Source organism: Triturus cristatus, chromosome 4_1 (assembly GCF_964204655.1).
Source record: "Triturus cristatus chromosome 4_1, aTriCri1.1, whole genome shotgun sequence".
Taxonomy (NCBI): Eukaryota; Metazoa; Chordata; class Amphibia; order Caudata; family Salamandridae; genus Triturus; species Triturus cristatus.
In genome coordinates, this window is record NC_140585.1 from 330,756,452 (window position 1) to 330,775,023 (window position 18,572).

The 18,572-nt window shown below is 49.3% G+C and overlaps 1 protein-coding gene across 1 annotated transcript in view; it reads left to right on the plus strand.

Moving 5' to 3' along the window:
* The window catches only part of FKBP4 (FKBP prolyl isomerase 4), a 475,143-nt gene that overhangs the window by 244,670 nt on the left and 211,901 nt on the right, over window positions 1–18,572 (plus strand). The window contains exon 5 of the mRNA XM_085652302.1: window positions 2,283–2,439. Coding sequence (XP_085508428.1) covers window positions 2,283–2,439 — 157 coding nt within the window. The remainder of the gene's footprint in view (window positions 1–2,282; window positions 2,440–18,572) is intronic.

An 18,572-nucleotide genomic window follows, 5' to 3' on the forward strand; every position in this document is an offset into this window, starting at 1 on the left:
TACACTTCTCCTGCAGTGCGCCTCTTCACTTTAAAAGGAATCACAGGTAAAAGCATGGGATTACGTAAATATAGCCAGGAAGGTCAGCAGGAAGGTCCAGCAACATAACTCCATTTAGCTTAACATCACCTTACACAGGTACTTCACTTTACACATGTGACTTTCAGTCCACCTAAAAATAAATAACCAATAGTAAATGCATTTCGGTGCAATTACACCACTTCACCTCCAGGGGATGCCCTTCTCCAGACATCCCCAACTCAGCCCTTCACTCCATGATGCACTTCATAGTACACCCTCAGCTGTAGAACATAAGTTCCAGCCTAGAAGGTGTTAAAGGCTGGCTGAGCCCTGGAGGGGTTATTCTTTCAGATGCCCCGTGAAACTTAGGGGTGGACTGTTCTTCTTTATGCTGGGGGAGACTGCTGTGCTCCTGCAGCCCCCCTGCACCCCTTTTCACACATGAGGGTGACCCCCTCCTCTGGGGGCCACCAGGCACCAAAATGGCAGATTTCTTCGTGCTGGGGGGGGGGGAGGGGGGGAGACTGTGCCCCTCCAGCCGCTCCCCCAGCACCTTTTCACAAGTGAGGGTGACCCCCCATCCTCTGGGGACCACAAAGCACCAAAACGGCAGATTCCCAAATGTCTGGCGAGACATTATGGGGCGCTTCATGCTCCTCTTTACCAGCCCCCGCCACTGGGAACACTCTCCTCTGCCCTCAGGGTCTCTTATTCAGCAGGGTGCTGTCTTCACTGGCTCCCAGCGCCAGCCTCTCGCCAGGCTCTCCTTCTGGGACTCTCTTCTCCCAGTGCAGAGGCCCCTGCTTCTGTGTTCCAGTCCGGTGCTCTTCTTCTGGTGCTGATAGGGTCCTGGGGGCAGTCAGGGGGTCTCTCCTTCCAACTGCCCATTCTGCCAGGCTCCAGCACCTTCACCCTCAGCAGACCACACCCCAGAGAGACCTTCTCTTCCTGAGCAAGCACTTTTTAAAAGTTGAGTAGGGGGCTGGCAGGAAGTCTCTGTTGGTCCTATCAAACAGCGACACATCACGTCCCTGCCCCTGCTCCCTCCTTCTTGTCCAGCCTCTGAGCTTGTTCAAAATGGCGTCGTCCAGGGTTTCTGCCACATGTCTTGGAAGCACCTTCCCCCCAAGCTGCCTTCCCTCCTTGGTGCAGCCTGGTGCCTGGTGCCTGGCACCCAGCGACAGCGGTTGATGGATTGGCCTGTAGCCCCACCCACCCATCTTCTCTTCGTGGAGAGGAGGCCCTCGCTTGTGGAAGAAAGGTTATCAATCCATCCAGCTGAGGTCAGCCCTCAGCCTGGGTCTGGTCATGGCTGGCTCAGAGAAATATGACAGTTCTGGATGACCCAAAAGCAGTACAAATATGACTTTGGACTCTGCAGAATACTTCTTTTCACATTTGTTACATTGGACTTAAGTGCGTGTTTGGAATCTGTAGGCCTAATTGATGTTGATCTAGCCCCTGGCTCCACATTCCCATAGGGGAATAAGGAAGTGAAAACACAGTAAAACACACTGACTTTCCCTGGCATGTCTCTTCCATCCTGAGTTCACTATGGGTGAGTCCCAACTTATGAGGCTCCCCAACAGTAAAAGCTCAACAATAAGGTGCTCAAAAAGCGAAAAATCCGGGCGGCCCATAGTGTCAGAACCACCTTCTAACAGCATCTGTTTGTGGCATGTAGTGCTGTAGATTAACATGCGCCCACCCTCCTTCCTGGACGCCTGTAGCAGTTGCAGTTTCTTTACACTATTTTATTTACATGGACATCTCTTTACTGATTCTTAATCTGGCTCCATTCTCAGCTGCCTGCGGAAAAACAATCTAACAATGGAGTAGATGCCCATACTCATTATCACCAAGAGGAGGAGGCGCTTCATCTCGTGACTCGAATGGCTTCTTCATAGAAAAACAACTTGCACACATCCGGACCCAACTCTATATGGCAGAAGTATGCAGAGCACGTGAATCTATAGCACTACATGCCACTAATAGATGCTTACGGGGTAATCTATTCCTTAGCTGTTGGGGCAATTTATAGTTCCTCCTTGATGTATGTTGCAAGCACACATATAGGACATGATATTTGAAGATGCTTGTGGCATGTAGTGCCTTCAAGAAAGCACACTGAAAATGTTGTCAAGTTGCTGCTATAGTCAAACAACCTTTTAAGAGATTTCTCATGTTGAACAGTTTTTTAAATGGTTTGCACGGGTTCTTTACACATTTCATTTACCAAATGTCCTGTGGGAATGTGTTAGTCCATTTGCAGGGTTATCATGGAGACCGGTTGTTCGATGAACGAGACGTGCAGTTTGAGGTGGGAGAAGGGGAGAGTCATGACATTCCACCTGGCTTGGAGAAAGCGGTGCAACAGATGGAGAAGGGTGAAGAATCTGTGGTGTACCTTAGGCCTCTGTAAGTCTTGAAATGCTACAAACATTTTTTTGCATGTTTATCAATTTTTGCCTGTTATGGAAAGGAAACAGTGACCGGTATATTAGAGTAAATGTTCCCATTTGTGAGCAGAAATTTTTCTTTTTTAGAGCACTGAAATGTCTTATCTTGATCCTAATGCAAAAATGAGGGTGTATGTATTTTGCATTTAAACGATTACATGGGTAAAATCAGTGTGGTGAAGCAAAATAGTTTGTAAATCTTGTGTACCATGTATCCTAAGTTCAGGCACTTTCCTGCCCTTCCTCCTGCTATGTAGACCATCTCCCAGCAACAGGAAATTGTAAAAGCACTTTTGGATGCTGCATTGTTGAATCGCAGCAACGTATCTATCCCTGGGGACTTTAACATTAGGTTTGTCTGCCAGGATCAAATTTTATCCAAAGTAATTACATGCAACTTCAAGGCATTCAACCTGCACTACATTGTGACTGACCATCTCATTCTTCAGGACTCCCGCTCAAAGTCTAGTTTACCTCCATGGCCATAACATTGTAAAAAGTAACTTGCCAGTAATCTGCTGTGATCTTTGTGATTATTCATAGGGTCAATGTACCAGATTGGAAACAACAACCTAGGAAATCAGCAGCAAGTACTGACAATGGATAAAAAGAAATTGAACTCCCAACGCTGTATTTCTGCCTATCCAAAAAAATGATATCTCAAGCTTTCCGTAAGACAGTCTCCAAGGGGTTATAAAAAATATAGATAAACTAGAAGAACACCTAAAGGAGAAAGCATCAGTCACACCACATGAGAAATAAAGGGACTGCTAACAAAGACTCTGGTCTTTATTTTTAGTCAGTACGCTTTCAGGAAAGCAATTGTGCAAATAGATCGCAGGGCTTAATTGTACAAGCTCTCCAAACGATCCAGCTTTACTAAATGTCTTCAAAATTATTCTTCTGAATACTTGCATCAGACTGGTAGCTGAGTAATCTTAAACAAATTCCTGGATCCCTCCGTTCATACTTCAAACCACTTTATTCACATAGAACATTGAGCCTTAAGCTACAGACTACGGACACATTTCCAATGACCCCTTCCTGGGTAAGGTGACAAACTTATCTGATTAAAATAACTGCTCTCAGATCAATCATCATGATTCTGAACAGGCAGTCACTGAATCAGCCCTGATATGCATTTGGTGCGATCTAAAACTTGGCATTGCAGCTCTCTTACTTCTGAACATGTCATTAGCCTTTTAGGTGGTTCGCTACCAAACACTACTGTTCAGACTGCAAAGGTTCTGAAATGGGATTGCTGCTCTAAAAACAACCCAAACCTAGTAACCATGGCGTAGTTTGTCTTCACCCAGCCGAGTCCATACTTTAGTGTCCTACAGTCACCTTCTCTCTTGCATAAAACCTCTACCTGATCCTTAATCTGATCTGATCAGATACATCCATATTAACATGTTACAATTATCTAAATGACACATAAATCATTCTAAAAATGGACAACCCAGAGTCCCTTCACTCCTCCAGACTGATGGCTTCCTGCATGCCATTGTCTTAAGGATGATGACTGACCAGATCAAACTAGACTGCGTGAAAACGGAGATTATGATTTTGGCAATTGTATGACCTCTAGCCCAAGCTATATGGCTTTAGGAAATTGAAGCCTCGCCAGTGGAAGCAAGAATTCTCGCAGTGACAGTGGAGTAGTACGTATCATCGATCCCACATCTCGTTGTGCTCAAAAGGAACCCTTTATACACTGAGAAGGCAGAGGTGGCTCCACCTCTCTCTGGGCTACCATCTAAAGCTACAAGCCATTGGCACCCTAATGTTTGAGGCATATGAGCTGCAGATTACACACTGTGCATAGATCGCCATCTGGTGTTGGGCCCGGATGTTTGCAGTTGTTTTTCCTCTTGAAAAGTCTTTGGCAGTCAGGAGGTATGGGACTCCTCCTTTGGATCATATTGCGCATGGGCTTCGGCTCCATCCTCAGATTGTTTTTTTCCGCCATCTGGCTCGAATGTGTTCTTCGCGCTCCGGTTCCGAACCGTTTCAGTTCTTCTGATCGGCGCGCAATCCTTTCCCTTTCCGCGGTATTGTTTCGATCGCGATCTCCACACTCGACGCAACTCCTCATTCGAAGTCTTCGATTCCGGTTGTCGACGAAGGCCTTCGGGCCTACCTGGCCTCCTGTCCTGGCTGATGGAAAGGACGCCATTCAAAAATTGTCCTCAATGTGGGTCGAAGTTTCCCCACACCAATCTACATGAGGTGTGCAACCTCTGCCTCTCCCTAGAACACGAGGCAAGAGACTGTCCGGGTTGCAAATCCTCCCGTTCGAAGAAGACTATTCGGGACCGACGAGCGAGGAGAACAATGGCTCACTCGTCGACTTCGATCCCCGACGACATCTACGGAGAAGGCGTCGATGTTCCGGAAGAGCAGCACACCGAAGAGGGCCTCGTCAGTGCCTCCGAAGCTGACGACTCCGGTGTCAAGGACATCACTCCGGCACAGAGGGGCGTGAGTACTAACATCGACACCCACCCTCAACGACATCGAAAAAGGCTTCGGTCACGCCTTCGGGACTAGGCAAGACCAAAGACACTGCTTCCCATACCTCGCCTTCGGGCCCGGTTAAGAAGCCTATCAAGCCTTCCAGCGGCTCGGGCTCGAGACGGCCTGCTGTCGGTGCCGACAAACACTCCTCGGCACCAGCACCGAAAAAGAAGACGGCCTCCCCCTCCTCCTCCTCCTCCTCGCCGAGCTCCACACCGTAGCACTCGGTGCCGAAGACTGGCACTAGCTCCTCGGTACCGACACCATCCCCGGAGCCGAGCAAAAAACCAAAGGCCCTCGAAACCCACACCTCGAAGCCGAAAGTCATCTCGGAACCGAGGAAACAAACAGACATTTCGAAAGACCACGGTTCAAAACAACGAACCGATGCCGAGCCGAAGCCTACGGCTCCGACACCTTCGGCACCGAAGGATCAGCCCCCCACAGATGAACTATTTCGGCCAGATCCACTACAAAAAACACTCGTGAAGGAACCGAAAACCGGACATTTGATGCTCCGCATCAAAAAGAGACTGCTGGACTGGCCTACCCCAGCTCCACCTCCAAAGAGAAGATACTTTGCTACTTCCCCTTTGAGACTGCCTTCATCCCCTCCTCCCCCACCTCATCATTCTCCCACACCCTCTCCTGATGAGGATGATGACGACGTCTACGAGGACACAGGGGACGGGACGAATAATCAGCCCACAGGGAACCTCACTCCTACAGGCTCCCCAGACCCATGGAACGACTATAACATCCCAGATGTCCCTAACGTCCCGCAGGACGACCTTAACCCCCCCCCCCCCCCCCCCCCCCCCCTGAAGACACAATAGGGTTTAACCAACTGCTCCATAGGGCTGCACACTACCACCGAGTTGATCTCCATACAGACCCCGTGGAGGAGGACTTCCTCCTAGATACTTTTGAAATTACACAGAGGGCCACTTCTATCCTGCACCTGCTTAAAGGGGTTATTAAGCACGCACCAGAGGTCTTTAAAGACCCGGTCAGGGCCAGGGTCATCAAACCTCGCTTTGAGAAAAAGTATAAGGCCGCCCCTACAGACCCCACCTACATCAGAGGCCCTGCACCACTAGACCCCCTAGTAGTCTCCAATGCGAGGAAGCGTGCAAACTCCCAGGCATCAGGTGAGGCTCCACCACCCGATAAGGAGTCCAAACTCCTGGACGCCTCTGGCAAGCGAACTGTATCACAGGCTGCCAACATATGGCACATTGCAAACACCCAAGCGCTTTTAGCAAGATATGACCGGGCACATTATGATGAACTGGAAGCCATAATGCAACACCTGCCTGACCAATACAAGAATAGGGCCAACGAGCTAATTTAGGAGGGCAAAATCATCACCAACACCTCCATTCGTTGCGCCCTAGATGGAGCTGACACCGCCTCTAGGGCAATTAACACCAGCGTCCTCCTGCGTAGGCATGCCTGGCTACGAATTTCAGGTTTCAAACCCGAGGTGCAGAGTTCCATCCTCAACCACCCCTTTGACGAGCAACATCTGTTTGGCCCCAACGTCGACGTTGCCCTTGAAAAAATGAAAAAGGATACGGACATGGCAAAATCTATGGGAGCCTTGGCGTCGCAAGCTCCCAGGCGCTCCTTTCGCCGCTCTTCCTTTAGAAGCAACTCCATAGGCTACTCCTCCGACAGCACCTCCACTTCCTACAAGGCCCCTACCCAATCCACCTTCACTAGGGGTTACCAAAGAGGCAGTTACAGGGGTAACAACAACAAAGGCAGAGGCAAAGCTAACACCTCCCGCTCTGCCTCCACCTCCACCCAGTGACTTCCCTCCACTCCCCCCAGACTATTCCACTCCAGTCGGGGGCAGACTCCACAATTTCCTTCCTGTCTGGGCTACCATCACCTCAGACAGATGGGTGCAACAGATAATTCAATCAGACTACTGTCTAGAACTAACATCTACCCCCCCAACCATTCCACCCAAACAGGGCCCGATGTCACAGGAACATTTGTCACTTTTAAAGCAGGAGGTGATCTCCCTCCTACAAAAAAGTGCAATAGAACCAGTTCCTACCCACCAACAAAACAAGGGAGTTTACTCCCTATTTTTTCTCATACCAAAAAAGGAACGGCTCTCTAAGACCCCTTCTGGACCTCAGATCCCTAAACCAATACATACACTCAGACCACTTTCACATGTTTCACTCTAGCAAGTACTTCCTCTGCTCTCCCAGAATGACTTCCTTGCCACCATAGACCTCAAGGACGCCTATTTCCACATTCCCGTTCACAACACTCACAGGAAGTTTCTCAGATTCGTGGTGGACGGTCAGCACTACCAATTCAAAGTACTCCCATTTGGAGTCAACACAGCACCACGAGTGTTTACCAAGTGCCTAGCGGTAGTGGCAGCACACCTGAGAAGACAACAAATCCACGTCTTCCCATACTTAGACGACTGGCTCATAAAAGCCAGCTTATACAATCCAGTGTGTACAACACACTCACGCCACTATCCAACTACTTCACGACCTGGGCTTCACAGTAAACTACGCCAAGTCCCATCTGCATCCGTCCCACGTACAACAATACCTCGGTGCCACCATAGACACCTCAAGAGCGTTAGCCTACCCCAGTCCCGCCCCGATAGCAAGCATACAGGCTCTTTGCGCCCAATTTCAATACAACACTCTCTTCTAGCCCGAGTGTTTATGCAACTTATAGGGATGATGGCCTCTTGCATATTCATAGTACCTCATGCAAGACTCCAGATGCGTCCTCTCCAAGAGTGCTTAGCACGCCAATGGAACCAGGCGCAGGGTCAATTATCAGATCTGGTGTTGGTAGACGGTCGTGCCCATCGCTCTCTGCTGTGGTGGACCACCAAAAACCTTTCCAAAGGACGACCATTCCTAGAGCCGGTTCCTCAAATAGTTCTAACTGCGGACGCATCGCTCTCCGGCTGGGGAGCTCACCTACTACATCACACCATGCAGGGCAGGTGGACACCTCAACAAAAGTTACTCCACATCAACCATCTAGAGTTACTGGCCATATTCCTAGCCCTAAAAGCTTTTCAAACACACGTCTCAGGCAAGGCTGTCCTAGTCCGCACGGACAACATGACAGCCATGTACTACATCCAAAAACAGGGCGGCACACACACTCTGCAGCTCTCTCAGCTAGCACAGAGCATATGGAGGTGTTGCCATACCTCAAAACATTTTTCTTCTAGCCCAACATGTCCCAGGAGTCCAAAACACCATTGCAGATCTGTTGAGCCGTCAAACACAACAGATCCACGAGTGGGAACTTTATCCACAAGTTCTTCAACCATTCTTTCAAATGTGGGGCCAACCACAGATAGACCTCTTCGCCACCCACGAAAACGCCAAATGCCCAAGCTTCGCCGCCAGATATGCACACCCATTGTCCAAAGGCAATGCGATATGGATAAACTGGTCAAGCAGATTTGCGTACGCTTTTCCGCCTCTCCCACTCATTCCATTAGTGGTGCACAAACTACAGCAACATTCCCTAACTCTCATCCTAGTTGCTCCGACTTGGGCAAGACAACCGTGGTACACCACATTGCTGGAACTCTCCGTAGTTCCGCACCAAAAGTTACACCTCTCTCCACGCCTCTTAACCCAGAGTGATGGAGAGATCAGACACCTGGACCCACCTCAGCTCAACCTTGCGATCTGGCTCCTGAAATCCTAGAATTTCGTTACCTTAATCTTCCCCCTGGCTGTATGAACGTCATTAGAGAAGCTAGGCGACCTACCACTAGAGCTTGCTACGCAGCCAAGTGGAAATGTTTTGTGATCTATTGTCACAACAATAACATCATTCCCTTAGATGTGTCTATCCAACACATCATAGGCTACTTACTACACCTACAAACATGCAACCTAGCCTACACGTCTATTAGACTACACCTTGCTGCCATAGCAGCGTATCTACAAAATAGACAGCATGTATCACTCGTCAGAGTACCTGCCATTAAAGCCTTCATGGAAGGCCTTAAGAGAATAATTCCCATCAGAGTGCCACCCTCACCTGTGTGGAACCTAAACATTGTTCTCACAAGACTAATGGGGCCTCCATTTGAACCTCTACATAAATGCGAGCTTCAATTTTTTACATGGAAAACTGCTTTCCTTGTAGCCATTACTTCGCTCAGAAGGGTCAGTGAGATACAAGCACTCGCTATTCAAGAACCTTTTCTGCAAATGCATCATAATAAGGTTGTTTTCCGCACTAATCCAAAATTCCTTCCTAAAGTCATTTCTCCCTTTCATCTCAATCAATCTGTGGAACTGCCCGTTTTCTTCTCACAGCCACAAACCATTGCAGAAAGAGCTCTACACACCCTAGATGTCAAAAGAGCTTTACTATACTACATCGAGAGAACACAACCTTTTCGGAAGACCAAACAACTATTCGTGTCTTTCTCACCACCACACAAAGGCAACCCGATCTCCAAATCTGGGATAGCTAGTTGGATTGTTAAATGCATACAGATTTGCTACCACAAAGCAAAACGAAACACTATCTGTTTCCACTAAAGCCCACTCTACACGCAAGATAGGGGCTTCCATGGCATTTTTAGGGAACATCCCCTTAGATATCTGCAAAGCAGCTACATGGTCTACACCGCACACTTTCACTAAGCACTATTGTGTATATGTTCAAACTAAGCAACAAGCTAGTGTGGGCCAGGCTGTCCTCAAAACATTGTTTGAAACAACTGCAACAGATACTGGTGGTCGCCGCTAGGAGCGAGTACTGCTATATAATCTATGCACAGTGTGTAATCTGCAGCTCATATGCCTCGAACGGAATATGCTACTTACCAGTATGCATCTGTTCTTGGCATGTACAGCTGCAGATCTACACACGCCCACCCGCCTCCCCGGCTACCTTTATCTGTTCCAGCTTTATCTTATTTACATACAGCACACATGGGCATCTTTCCTGTTTCTTACAAAGCTCCATCATTTCCCCGCTGGTGAAAAACCATCTTGAGGATGGAGCCGAAGCCCATGCACAATATGATCCAAAGGAGGAGTCCCATACCTCGTGACTTCCAAAGACTTTCCAAGAGAAAAACAACTGCAACAACCGGGCCCAACACCAGATGGCGATCTATGCACAGTGTGTAGATCTGCAGCTGTACATGCCAAGAACAGATGCATACTGGTAAGTAGCGATTTCCTTCCCATCATAGGATAACATTGACTGTTTTTCTATGAAAAGTTTCTAAGTGTGGAGTTAGAAAATCTAAGAAATCCTTTAAAACTTTCACCTTTGTTCGTTCCTACATTACATACATAACGCGCTGCTAGGACTGACCCTTGACGTAGTTACAGTACTGCTTACAGAACGTGGGGTTTTCCCTGATCATACATTATGCATGAGGATTCTTGGAAACTCAGCGGGACTACCATCTCCTGCATAATAACTATGTACAAGGTTCATTCCCAACGTCATCCTAAGTCCGACAATGGCAAAGCAAGTAGAACCCCTGGGGTTACCTTTGGGTTTATAGACATCACATCATGCTGAGCTAGAGGAGATCAGGACTTCTCTGCTGACACACTGACGCCAGACGCTGAGGTTCTTGAATGCAGATACTCCAGCTCGCAGTGGTCTAACATCCCTTGCAGGTGTCCAGCTCGAGACCTAGACAGTGTCCCACAGTCTCTCACTTCAGGTAATGGGGTTGACTTTATCCTAGAGGGATTCTTGGCTTAACACCTATACACATGCTAGGTACACTTAGGTACATCTAGTTAGGGTAGCATTGTAGGAGTTCATATTTTCATCGACCTATATTTTATATACTTGCCTGTATTCATGGTTATAGCCAAATGGTAGAAATCTTCTATCCTTTTACTTTCTTAGTGCTTCTAATCATTTATATCTGTTTCTGTCTAGTGGTCGTTTCAGCACACCTATTTTACACTCAAATAACTACTGTTCAATACATGCTCATTGAAAAACGTCCATACCGACTATTCTGTGTATCTCTCTGAGACGAAGTGAGCACGAGTGACTGAGAAAAAAGTTGTGCACTGTTTCCAGGGTCCTGAGATGTCAGGGTTGTCATATTCGATAGTTGCCAAGAACTATTCTCTCCTTGGTAAGAGGGGGTTTCTAGTGCCACTGTGAACTAGCCGGTATACAGGCAAACATACCCTGTGAGGGAGTCTAGAATCAGTCTTACTCTAATCCTACAGTGCGAGTTGTCTAAACACGCAGAACTTGTATAGTTTTATAAGAACTACACAACACCTTAATCAGTTGAGTTACCGGTCTGTTTTCCTCAACTGGATTCAGTTGCGGAAAGGTGCTCTTCATACATTAGATGTTAAAAGAGCCCTTAAGTACTACATTGACAGGGCTAAAGCCTTTCACAAAACCAAATAACTGATGCTTTTTCGCCCTCCTCATTAATGAAAGTTCATATCCAAATCGGGCATTGTCAGGTGGATAGTCAAATGCATTCAGACTGATTATGATAAAGCCGAAAGGAATTTACCTACACCCCCTAAATCTCACACTGCTTGCAAATTGGGGGCTTCTATGGCTTTCCTAGGCAACCACTAGCTGATTTATGTAAAGTAGCTACATGGTCTACACCAAACACTTTACCTAAACATTATTATGTAAATGTTCTAGCACGCCAACAAGCTAATGTAGGTCAGGCAGTGCCGCATACAGCTTTTCAAACAACTGCAACACCCACAGGTTAGCCACTGCTTTAGCGGGCACTGCTATACAGTATGCAAAGCTTGTCTATCTACAGCCACACATGCGTAGAATGGATTTTTACTTACCCAGTAAGTAGCTGTTCTTGGCATGTGGTACTGTAGATTCACACGCACCTCCCCTCTTCCCTGGACACCTGTGGCTGTTGCAGTTCCTTTGCTTTACTTTACTTCACATGCATGGACATCTCTTTGTTTATACTTGGGTTACACTCCATTTTACCCTGCCTGCTGGAAAACAGTCTTAACAATGGAGTCGATGCCCATGTGCATTATCACCAAGAGAAGAAAACAAGTTACTTACCTGTAACTGTAGTTCTCCAGTATTGGAAGCTTTCATAGATTCACATGCCTGAATCATTCCCCGTCGTCGAGACGGGAGTCTCCGGTACATAAAAAAGCATTGCTTAGTAGTATAACCAACAGAGAAAAGGCCTAGGCTCATTTTCCTTTGCAACCCATAACCATTGTTATGTAAAAAAGGACTAAACTTGTCTCTGAACCAATCAGAGCCTCTCACCCTCTAGAACCCTCGTGAGAGAACCTTCTGCCCCTCAGATTTTTGTGCACTTGTGCCATAACGCTATATGTGCTAAATCCGAGGTGAGCCTCTCAGGGGAGGAGGGTGGGTCGCATGTGAATCTATGAAAGCTTCCAATACTGGAGAACTATAGTTACAGGTAAGTACCTTGTTTTCTTACTCCAGTATTGGAGCTTTCATAGATTCACATGCCTGAATCAGAATAGCGAGCAGTAAATAGATGCACATTTTTTGTTATCCAGACCCTGAAACCAATAACCATATATAGTGTGATTAAAATAGTATGTTCGAGGCATATGAGCTGCAGATTACACACTTTTGCATAGATCGCCATCTGGTGTTGGGCCCGGATGTTTGCAGTTTGTTTTTCCTCTTGGAAAGTCTTTGGAAGTCACGAGGTCGGTGACTCCTCCTTTGGTTCGTATTGCGCATGGGCTTCGGCTCCATCCTCAGATTGTTTTTTCCCGCCATCGGGCTCGGATGTAATACTTCGCGCTCCGGTTCCGAACTTTTCCAGTTCAACGATCGACGCAAAACCCTCGTTCATCGGTATTCTTCAGATACAAATCTTCTTAATCACCTTCTCTTCGACACTTCTTCGATTCCAGTCGTCGACGGCCGCCTTCGGGCCTATCCCGGCTCCGGTCTCGGCTGATGGAAAGAACTCCCTTCAAGAAGTGCCCTCGATGTGGGTCCAAATTCCCCCACACCGATCTTCATGAGGTGTGCAATCTCTGCCTCTCCCCTGAACACGAAGCTCGAGACTGTCCCGCCTGCAAGTCTTTTAGATCGAAAAAGACTATTCGAGATCGAAGGGCCAGACGCAACATGGCGCACTCCTCGACCTCCGCTCCAGTCGACATCTTCGGGGACGACGTCGAAGCTCCGGGACAGCAGCACACCGAAGAAGAAGACTACCTCGTCAGTGCTTCCGAAGCCGACGACTCCGATGTGGAGGACATCACCCCGGCGCAGAGGGTCGTGAGTACTATACCCCCTCCCACACCGACACCCAAAAAGGCTTTGGTCACGCCTTCGCCTCCGAGCCTAGGCAAAACCAAAGACACTGCTTCCAACACCCCACCTTCGGGCCCGGTGAAGAAGCCTAATAAGCCTTCCGGCGGCTCGGGCTCGAGCCAGCCTGCCAGCGGTGCCGAAAAACACCCTTTGGCACCGAAGAAGAGATCGGCCTCTACCTCCACACCGAGCTCCGCAACAAAGCCCTCGGTGTCGAAACCCGTCCTCTCGGTGCCGACCAAACATCATAAGGCCCTCGGCACCGACACTCCCGTGCCAAAGCCTGTCTCGGCACCGAACAAAAAATCGGAGGTTCCAAAAAAGCACGGCACAGACCAGCCTAAAAAGCCGTCGGGCCCCGAAAACGTCGGCGCCGACCGAACAACCAGTGTCGCAAGAACTATTCACACCGGATCCTTTGCAAAAGACACTTACCAAGGATCCAAAAACTGGACATTTGGCACTGTCTTCAAAAAAGAGACATTTGGACAAACCAGCTCCACCTCCACCTCCAAAGAGGAAGGACTGTGCTACCTCCCCTTTCAGAGTGCCTTCCCCACCTCCTCCACCCTCTCCACCACCCCTGCCTCATCGCTCTCCGACCCCGTCTCCAAACCATGATGATCAGGGGGACCCATACTACGACCCAGCAGATGTGCTACAAGACCCCACCCCTACTGGATCCCCAGACCCATGGGATGATAACAATCCAGACATCCCAGATGTCCCTCAAGATGACCTTTATCCATCCAGGCCATCCCCACCAGAAGACTCGTTAGGTTTTCACCTCCTACTTCAGAGGGCGGTACATTATCACGGGGTAGAGCTACATACTGACCCAGTAGAGGAAGATTTCCTCCTAGACCCCTTTGATACTGCACATAGGTTTACTGCTATACTACCTATGCTCAAAGGGGTAATAAAACATGCGCCAGAGGTTTTTAAAGACCCAGTCAGGGCTAGGGTCCTAAACCCATGCATAGAGAAATATAAAGCTGCCCCCACAGATCCTGCCTACATCAAAGGGCCAGCACCACTGGATTCCCTAGTGGTATCCACGGCTAGGAAGAGATCAAATTCCCAGGCGTCAGGTGAAGCACCACCACCTGACCGAGTCCAAGCTCCTGGACGCGTCAGGAAAACGCACGGCGTCACAGGCTGCCAATATATGGCGTATCGCCAACACTCAAGCGCTATTGGCCAGATACGATAGAACGCATTATGATGAGCTAGAAACCATCATGCACCATCTCCCAGAAAAGTACAAAAATAGGGCTAATGAATTGATTCAAGAGGGAAAAAACATAACTATTACCTCTATACACTGTGCCCTAGACGCGGCAGACACAGCCTCCAGGGCCATAAACACTAGTGTCCTCCTCCTCCGTCGCCACGCCTGGCTAAGAGTTTCAGGCTTTAAACCTGAGGTACAAGCCTCCATATTAAACCACCCATTTGATCAACAACATTTATTTGGTCCAAAGGTAGATGAGGCCCTCGAGAAGATGAAGAAAGACACAGATACGGCGAAATCTATGGGAGCCCTACAGTCACACCCTCCTAGGCGCTCCTTTCGCCGCTCTTCCTTTCGGGGCACGGGCAGAGGCTACTCCTCAGATAGCGCCTCCACGTCCTACAAATCCCCTCCTTAGTCCACCTTCACAAGGGGTTATCAAAGAGGCGGCTATAGAGGCAATAACAATAAAGGCAGAGGCAAAACAAATACCGCCCGCTCTGCCACACCGCCTACCCAATGACTTCCCCCTGCTCCCTCCAGACCATCCCACTCCGGTCGGGGGCAGGCTACAAAATTTCCTTCACGTCTGGGAGACCATCACCTCAGACAGATGGGTGACCCAAATTATTTGTTCAGGGTACTGCCTAGAATTAACATCTACCCCCCCCCCAACATTCCACCCAGGCAACGCCCAATGTCACAAGAACATGCCACGTTACTAAAGCAGGAGGTAATCTCCCTCCTGCAAAAACAAGCCATAGAACAAGTCCCCGCCAATCAGCAAAATTTAGGGGTCTACTCCCTGTACTTTCTGATACCAAAAAGAGACTAGACTCTACGACCTATTTTAGATCTCAGGCCTCTAAACACTTATATACATTCGGACCATTTTCACATGGTAACCCTTCAACAGGTTCTTCCGCTCCTCTCCAAGAACGACTTTCTCACCACACTGGACTTGAAAGACGCATACTTTCACATTCCGGTACACCATGCTCACAGAAAGTACCTCAGATTTGAAGTGGACGGGCAACACTACCAGTTCAAGGTGCTCCCATTTGGGGTCACAACAGCACCAAGGTTATTCACCGAGTGCCTAGCAGTAGTGGCGGCACACCTCAGAAGACAGCACATTCACGTCTTCCCATATTTAGACTGGCTGATAAAAGCCACGTCCTACAACCAATGTGTACACCACACCGCCACTACAATCCAACTACTTCACCAGCTAGGTTTCACGGTGAACCACCAAAAGTCCTAGCTGATATCATCCTACACAAAGCAATACCTCGGTGCCACCATAGACACCTCAAAAGCCATAGCCTATCCCAATCCTGCCAGGATTGCAAGCATCCAGGCTTTGCGTCCAAAATTCATACTTGAACACTCTCTCCCAGCAAGAGTGTTTATGCAACTAATAGGGATGATGGCCTCTTGCATTTTCATAGTGCCTCATGCAAGACTCCAGATGCGTCCACTCCAGTAGTGCTTAGCACGCCAGTGGAACCAGGCCCAGGGGCAACTGACAGATCTGGTGTTGGTAGACGGTCGCACCCATCGCTCTCTTCAGTGGTGGAACACCACAAATCTTTCCAAAGGTCGACCGTTCCTGGACCCGGTTCCACAAATAATCCTAACAGACGCATCGCTCTCCGGCTGGGGAGCTCATCGATTACACCTCACAGTGCAGGGCATATGGACGCCGCAACAAAAGTTACTCCACATCAACCATCTGGAGTTACTGGCAATCTTTCTAGCCCTAAAATCCTTTCAGACGCACATTTTAGGCAAGGCAGTCCTGATTCGCACAGACATGACGGCCATGTACTACATTCAAAAACAGGGTGGCACACACTCTCCACAGCTCTCTCAACTAGCACAGAGCATATGGAGATGGGCAATTCCACACAAAATCTTTCTCCTAGCCCAACATGTCCCAGGAGTCCAAAACACCATGGCAGATCTGCTCAGCAGACCGACGGAGCAGATCCACGAGTGGGAACTTCACTCGCAGGTTCTGCACCCGTTCTTTCAGATGTGGGGTGTGAGAAAGTGCCATCTTTCTTGCTTGGTATGCCCCCACTTTTTGCTAAATTGCTGAATGTACTTTTACTGAGTGTACCCTGGACTCCTGCCAATCAGGTGCCCAGGGCCTATGTTCCTTCCTTAAAACACACAAACTCCAAATTGGCAAACCCTGGCCACATGTAAGCCCCTGGTAAATGGTACCCTAGGTACCCAGGGCCTTGTGACCAGGGAAGGCCTCTAAGGGCTGCAGCACCCATTGTGCCACCCTTAGAGGCCCTGTACCCTTACACACACACACTGCCTTTGCAGGATGAGTGTCTGGGTGCAGGACAAAATGAAGAGTGGACATGGCACACATCTCTGTGTGCCATGCTCATCACCTACACTGCCAAGGTATATGTCAGCCACCCCTCTGGCTGGGTGCCTTATACCCATGGTGTGGGCACAGGAGCAGGAGCCCTGTGCCCCTACAGTACCCAGGTCCATTCCCGGGCACTGTAAGTGTAGTGCTGCCATTTAAGAGTACATGGTGCTGAGAGCTCGTCAAACACGAGCTCAACAGCACCATAATGGCAACACTGAAGACTGGGAAGTTTGGTATCAAACTTCTCAGCACATTAAACCCACACTGATGCCAGTATGGGATTTAATGTACCAAGCACCCCAGAGGGCATCTTAGAGATGCCCCCTTACAACTAACCTACAATCCACGTCTGCTCTGAGGCTGCCCAGGCTGCCACACAGCAGACACGTTGCTGGACCCCTGGGTGGGAGAGCCCCTGCTCTCCCGGGCCTGCAACAATGCACATCCTGGGTGAGGTGATAAATCTCCTCCCCCAGGATGAGCAAAGGGAAGCTTCAAAGGCATGCCGCCTCTAGGAGTTTCCCCAGGCCACTGCAACCCCCCACTCTGGCGGGAAGCTTGGCCGGAAACCCCATACAAGGACAGGGGATGTGCCAGCCTGCCCACCCCACCCCTCAGGTGGGGGAGGCGAGGTGAAGCACATCTCCGGGCTCTCGCCATCTTGAAGATGGGAGGCCCTACCCTATCAGGATTAGGCTACTGTCCCCCTCCCACAGGAGAGAGGCAGGATAGGGGGTGTACCCACCCCAGGACAAGGACCCATTGTTCCCTGGCCTTCACCTACCTGTAACGCCCCTAAATCTAGTATTTAGGGGCACCCTGAACCTTCCTTCCCCAGATTCCAGATTCCGAAACTACAAGAAGAGCGAGAAGAAAAGAAGACCTGCCCTGCAGCTGCGAAGGAGAGGGAGACACCAACTGCTTTGGCCCCAGTCCTACCGGCCTGTCGACCTCGAACCTGCTCCTGCTCCAAACCCGGCATCTCTTGTGGCCAGCAACCTCAGAAACCCCGGAGGACCTGGCTACCTTTGAACTCTGATCCCCTGGGACTCCCATGAGTAGAGGCTCTACTCAGAACCTACCTTTCACCCCTGGCAGCAGCCGGGAACCGCGATCCCAGCCCACTCTGCACTCGCCAAGCCTGGCCGGTGCCGGAGTGGACTAAACCCACAAGGACGACCCCACGGCGACTGTGACCCCGAGTCAGGCACCCAAGGACCCCCCTCGACAATCCTGAAGAAGCCTGCAGCCTCAGAACAGAGTGCCACCCCAACCGCGATCAACAGAGGGTAACATTTCCCGACACCAAAAGGCACCACTGCACCCGGCGCCCCATGGCCCTCTGTGTCCAATCCCGGGGTACCTACCTATCCTCCAACTACCCAACTTACCTCTCGAAGTGGTGGTGTCACCTGAAGAGTCCTCGTCCCCGAGCCTGCAGTCTTTTTCGAAACCGGAGATTTCCCATAGAAATCAATTGAGCGCCCGACGGCTCAAAAGCACCCTGCACCCAGCCGCCCGAGTGGCCCTGGCAGTGATAACTCTACTCTAACCTACTTCCCCACTTGCCCTGAGTAAGTGACCAGGAGCCCAGCTCCCACAGCTGCGTGGCTTG